General features: G+C 31.2%; 2 protein-coding genes across 2 annotated transcripts in view; one reads left to right on the top strand and one right to left on the bottom strand.

The window, feature by feature from the left end:
- Positions 1 to 4,714: 4,714 nt before the first annotated feature.
- LOC125877218 (uncharacterized) lies at positions 4,715 to 6,206 on the top strand. Its single transcript, XM_049558559.1, has 2 exons — positions 4,715 to 5,645; positions 5,729 to 6,206. Exon 1 carries the CDS (start codon positions 4,862 to 4,864, stop codon positions 5,534 to 5,536), a length of 675 nt encoding a protein of 224 aa, XP_049414516.1. The 5' UTR covers positions 4,715 to 4,861; the 3' UTR covers positions 5,537 to 5,645; positions 5,729 to 6,206.
- Positions 6,207 to 6,378: 172 nt separating this feature from the next.
- Positions 6,379 to 6,612, bottom strand: part of LOC125875684 (THO complex subunit 3) — a 163,179-nt gene continuing 162,945 nt past the window's right edge. The window contains exon 12 of the mRNA XM_049556702.1: positions 6,379 to 6,577. Coding sequence (XP_049412659.1) covers positions 6,543 to 6,577 — 35 coding nt within the window. The 3' untranslated portion in view covers positions 6,379 to 6,542. The remainder of the gene's footprint in view (positions 6,578 to 6,612) is intronic.

The raw sequence follows: 6,612 nt of genomic DNA, 5'->3' as shown, positions 1-6,612 counted from the left end.
CCACAAGAAACTATGATGCCTGCCACGTGTAAATGTATACAGTATTTTTATTGATTTCCAAATATAGACATTTGCCACTTTTTTGAACTTTTATCCTAAGTCTTAAATTCGATGCGCATTAACATAAACATCAGAATATCACCAAAAAGATTTCCCATTAGCCTTTTTTGCTTTACAATTCTCCTCCAAGTTGCAATATCTGTGTACTCAAAAACTGTGAATTACGTTTTGATCATCAAAAAAAATTATTCGAAATAGAATAATTTTTATTATTTGAACATCAATATTCGTCATAACAACTTTTAAATTTAATTTGAAAACGTATTATAAATTTGGAAAATAATTTATATTTTCAACTCTCTTTTACTTTTGAAGGCATTAACATTTTTTTATGATGAATGAATACGTCCATAAGTGGCCAGTGGGTGTTAATAATGAAGATGATTCGTCTAAATTTATTCTTAAACTATGCAAAATGATTCAAACTTACTTTTGAACTATGTATTTAGGTAGGCATTAGTCAATAATTGACTATTAGCCGACAAAGACAAATCTAACCTTATTTTTCTTTGAAATAACAAGAGATAAATGGTTAAATCACAAGAAAAAGTCCAAAATAGTCCTTTATTTTTGGATTAAGACGCAAAGTTATTCTTTAGTTTTCATATGAAACACTAATAGTCCTTCATATTTGTAATATTGATGTATTTTTTGTCCTCCCTCAAACTTTTGCCCAAAATAGTCCTTTATTTTTGGATTAAGACTCAAAGTTATTCTTTAGTTTTTAAATGAAACAATTATAGGGTGTGTTTGGTATGAAGGAAAATGTTTTCTTGGAAAACAAGTTGATTTTTGACTTATTTTCTCATGTTTGGTTGGTGAGTAGAAAATATTTTTCGAAAAAAAAATTTAGTGTTTGATTTATGAATGAAAAATGTTTTTGAAAAATCTCTTTTATTTTTACTAGAGTAGAAAATAATTGTTGAAATTGAAAATATTTTTTAAAAACAAACTTAAATCTTTTTGGGGGTGGGGGCTGGTAGGGGATGGGTGGGGGTGGGGTCGAGGGTAGGGGTGAAAAATTGAAATTTTGAAGTTAAAAATATTTTTTAAAAACAAACTTAAATTTTTTTTAGGGGGTGGGGGGGCTGGTAGGGGGTGGTGGGGGTGGGGGTGGGGGTGGTAGGGCGTGGGTGGGTGGGTTGAGGGTAGGGGTGAAAAAATGAACTTTTGAAGTCGAAAATATTTTTTAAAAACAAACTTAAAATTTTTTTTGGGGAGTGGGGGGGGCTGGTAGGGGTGGAAAAAATGAAATTTTGAAGTCGAAAATATTTTTTAAAAACAAACATAATTTTTTTTTGTGGGGGGGTCGAGGGTAGGGGTGTAAAAAAATAAAAAATTGAAATTAGAAATATCTTTTAAAAATAACTTTTAATATTTTTTTGGGAGGGGTGGTGGTAGGGGGTGGGGGTAGGGGTGAGGGTGGGGTAAAAATATTGAATTTAAAAACAAACTTTAATTCTATTTTATTTTTGCTTGGTGGTTGGGGGGCTGGTTTGAGGGTAGGGACCAAATAAATTGATTTTTCAACAATTTTTTTTTTTAATTGGAAGTTGGAAGAGAGTTTTGGAAAATGTTTTCCTTAAGTTTTGCAGGAAAGTCATTTTCCTTAAATTTGAGGAAAATGAGTTGATTTGGAAAACATTTTCCAATACTGGTGCATTTTGGTCCTCCCTCAAACTTTTGTCTATATTGATTTTGTCCACTATTTTATGTATGAAATGTTCAATCGTCTTTTTATATATTTAATAGAAATAATAACTTCATGTGAGAGAAGGTAAGAAGAGGAGCAACTTATTCTGTTATGTAGAAATATTATTGCAGCTAAACTAAGAATGCATTTACATATGCCACAAGAAAAAAAAAATTGTACTATTACAGGTGAAAAGGACATGATGAACTTCTCGATTTTAGCTGCAACAATATTTCTATTAAACAAAACAAGGTGTTCCTCTTCTCACCTCCTCTCACAGAGTTATTATTTCTACTAAATATACAAAAAGACGATGAAACATTCCATACACAAATTGTGGATAAAATCAATATTGGAAAATAGGCAAAAGTTTGAAAGAGGACCAAAAGTGCACCAATATTATAAACATGAGAGACTATTACTATTACATATGAAAACTCAAAAATAACTTTGAGTCTTAACCCAAAAATAAAGGACAATTTTGGATTTTTTCTCATTAAATCATACACAAGAAAGTATCACGTTTTAATGAGTTTTCTATCTGAACTATTGAGTTTCATTTTTTTCTATATGAACGATTTTATCAAAACATACGTACATTAGGGAATTAATATAATAATGGGAAAATTTTCAAAACAACAATTTTTTAGCTTTTAGTGGAATTCCTTAGCAACTGTTTCATTATTTATTAAAAATGTCATTATTTTAATTTGTTAAAGAATTAGTTATGTATTTATTTTATTTTCATTAATTTGAAAGAATACAAATAATTAATAACAGAACAGAGAAAATCATGCAACAAAAAAATTCAAAAAAAGTGAAAATTTTTTTAAATACAAATCAGTTACGTTTTGAAAAGAGCATAAATAGTCATCTTTCCGTCGAGTGTTTTTTTGCTTTCTTCTTAAGAACATCAAAAAAAATAATTAAAATAATTTAGTTTGTCTTCCGAATCATTCACCTGATAAATTTTAAAGCTTCTTCAAGTTGAATACGACATATTTTTGAAACATAATTTTTCAAAATTGACAACTATAAATTTATCGCATCCAGTGAACAATCGAAAAACAATCAGGTATTTTTTTCGATTTTTTTTATTTGTTTGAATGAGATATTTGTATATGTCGAGTACAAGAGTGTTGTTTTTTTTTTCTGATTGAATTAGTGAAATCTTTGTATGCATTGGGTTTATAGTTTTTCGGATGTTTTGTATCCAAATTATGATGTATAACGAATGAAATTGATTTTTTTTTTAGTTTAGTAGCTATTTTTTCTGTTTGAATGCATACAATAATTTGTATCCCATTAAGTTAATGTAACTAATCGATCATGAACTATATATTGAATACAACAATATATGAATACAAAAGTGAGATGAAAATACAAAGTGAGATTGAATATAAAGTTGTGAATACAAAAGAAATACTCTCTTCATTTGAAATACAAAGTAACTTTGAAAGGTAAAATACAAACTAATGGATCATGAACTATATGTTGAATACAACAATATATGAATACAAAAGTGAGATGAAAATACAAAGTTATAGATACAAAGTGAGATTGAATATAAAGTTGTGAATACAAAAGAAATTAAATACTCTCTTCATTTGAAATACAAAATGACTTTAAAAAGTAGGCACATAAAATACAAAACTTGTTGGTATACAATTAGGTTGAATACAAAACAAAAGAGAAATACAAACTTGTTCACATATAAATTGAGATTGAAATACAGAATGAATACCCAATAAAATACAAAATTGTTAGCATACAGTTAGGATGAATACAAATTAAGAAGGAAATACAAACATGTTGGTATACTAATTGAGATTGAAATACAATGTAAAAATAAAAAATGTAAAACTTCTTGATATATAGATAGAATGAATACACAAATAAACTGTTGATTCATACACTGTAGACAGACAAATGCTTTCCCCAAATCTAAAACCCTAAAAGCAAATATAAATGTATTAAAAATCAAACAAAATAAACATATGAATGAATTTGTAGATTCTAATAAATCTGAAATATTAAAACGAAATCAGAAAAAAAATCGAAAAAAATTGTTTAATTGACTAAAAATCTAAAATACATAAATTTTACATGAATATGTAACCGAACTTGCATAAAAATAAAAAAAATTAACGGAAAATCCGTAATATGTACAATGCGAAATATAAATCATAAACGGTGATATTGAAAACAAATCAAAAGAAATCTAAATAACTAATTGAAATACATAAATAGTAGATGAATATGTAAACAAACTTGCATAAAAATAAAAATAAATGACGGAAAATTCGTAATATGTACAATGCGAAATATAAACCATAAACGGTGATATTGAAAACAAATCAAAAGAAATATAAATAACTAATCGAAATAGATAATGGAAATTACCTTGCCAACCGAGAAATCTATTTGAATTAATAAAGAGATTTCGTTTAACAATAAAGAAAATTTCTTGATGAACAACAATTTAGCACCTTGAAGAAAGATAAACTTGAAACATGAAAGGTGGGGAAGAAACGTGAAAGTTAGAGAAAAAACGTGAATGGTGATGAAAAAAGGTTAATGGTATTGGTTTAATTTTATTTTTTTTTCACTTTAAACGGTTATTGGTATATAATTTGGTCTAATATAGGACTCTTTCCATAAATAAAATTAATTTAAAATACTAAAATCTGAATACATATTATTTTATAAAAATATTGTCATTCTGTTATTTTAAATAAATATTTTAAAGTATTGTTATTTTGACTAATTATGTTAGATATTATGACTTAATTGCTAATTTTCCCTATAATAATTCACAGTCCACTTTGACTTGTACGCTATGTTGTAAATTATTGTATTCTCGTTTATCTTTTTCCATGATCCGACCGTTGGGGTTGCCACCAATGGAGAACAGAAAAAGTGACCGTTGCAAAACTCAGTTTAAATATCTGGTTATCCCCTCTATTTCGGATATCAAAAGCTATCACAATCTACTCTTAAGCTAACTGCAATTTCGTCTAAAGCTCACTAATCTCTTTTTAAGCTTTCTTAATTCATCTTATTGCTAGTATTTCTGTTTAGCTATTCTTTCATTTCAGTTTTTCATTAATGGCAGAATCAAAGGATTGTCATGTTATCGTTGAAATTCCGGTTGATGAAGAGCATCAGCTTAAACTTTCTTCAGCCATTACTACCATAACTGCAATTCAAAACCATCCATTAATGGAAATCTCAAAAAGTCCAGGGCATCTCTTGCTTCTCAAGCTTTGGCAAAGAGAAGAGGATCTCTCTGGCCGTAGAATTGCGGCCAAAGAGACACGAATGGACAGTATTAGGAGAGAAATATTTCAGATCTGCTGTTTTTTCTTTATATTTCATGCTCTGTTTTTTACGATTCTGTTCACCTCTGTTTCTGAGGACCACCTTGATGGTAATGTTGTGTGTCAAAAATGGTGGATTCCTTCGATTCTATCAGTTTGTACTTCGTTTTGTATTGTGTTTTTGGTGCAGGTGAAACTTTACAGGTTTTGGAAGGTGTCGAGGCAGTTGCAGAGGGAGAGGGGGGATGGTAGAGCACTGACAAGGTGCATTTCGGAGTTGAGGATGAAAGGGGCGAGTTTTGATCTGTCGAAAGAGCCACAGATTGGGAAGAAGATGAAGAGCTCTAGTGTGGAGATCAAATGGAAGCCATTAACTTGGTTATCTCAGTATGCTGTAACTATTTGTCTCATTTGTTTTACAGGATTGCTCTTCCCTGCTTCCAAGCTCATCCTTTGCGCTTGATCTTCTTCGTCTTCAATCTCTGTTCATACACAAATCAGCAAATTTGGAATCTGGAAAGAGTCGTTCTTGCAGACATCCAAGTCGAGGCATTCATACATGAATAGAAATGGTAAATGATTATTCTCAGATTGATTAAAGTTTACCTTCTTCAGAACCAATTTGTGATCTCATTTCATTCTTCACCTTTTTCAGGGAATATACAGTCTCAAACCTGATGTTTCCCACATAGAGCCGACTGGCCGGAAAAAGAACCCAAAAGCAACAGGAGAAGATCTGGCACCTTAATTTAACGACAGTAGAAGGAAGTTGCCCGCCAGCAGAGAAAAAAGGACAGTCCAGTGCACAGAACATTCAATATTCAGGCAGGGATCTGGAAAAGGAACAGGGGAACCCATGTGGCACCACAGCTCAAGCATCACATGAAAACTTTACCGTTGCTCCAAGCTCCTTTCAAGGTGCTAGCCAATGAAGCTACACACAATTTCTTTACACCTCCATATCAATCATGCTGCAATGACATCAATATTGGAAACTTGCTCACCATTTTCTTGCGGTGTCTCGACTCAGCTATCAGGCTCACTGCTCTGCCCACTGCATGAGCGAAAGCGCAGAGATCTAGCGTTTCAACAGCCAGCAATTTTGAGGTTTGCAGATTTGGGCAATACAGCTATTATTATTTTTTTTTATGACAAGGGAGAAACCCGCAGCCGCCGCTACCCTTTGGGTGCGCACAGGGTAAAACCCCCGCTCCTATGCAATAGCTCGCAAACCACATAGGAGAGGTAACCCGCACTAGGCAAGCCCGGTGCGACGAGCTCGACCCAGAAGGCCAATACAGCCCATGTTCTAACATCTCTTTCAGAATTTTTCAAAAATGGCATGTAATAAATGTTACAAAATCAATGTAAACAATTTGTTCATCTGAAAATTTTGCGTTCTTCTTCATAGATTATACAAAGATTTTTTTGCAGGCCTTTTTTTTTAATTATAAAGTAACCTTTCAGGGCTATGCACTCTCAAAGCCAAATATGCGAAACACACCTACATAGAAAAGAAGAAGGAAAATATTAGGCCTT

The sequence above is a fragment of the Solanum stenotomum genome, chromosome 9 (genome assembly GCF_019186545.1).
Source record: "Solanum stenotomum isolate F172 chromosome 9, ASM1918654v1, whole genome shotgun sequence".
In the NCBI taxonomy this organism is placed as follows: Eukaryota; Viridiplantae; Streptophyta; class Magnoliopsida; order Solanales; family Solanaceae; genus Solanum; species Solanum stenotomum.
Note: the sequence above shows the minus strand (reverse complement) of the source record. Positions and strands in the feature narration are given on the sequence as shown.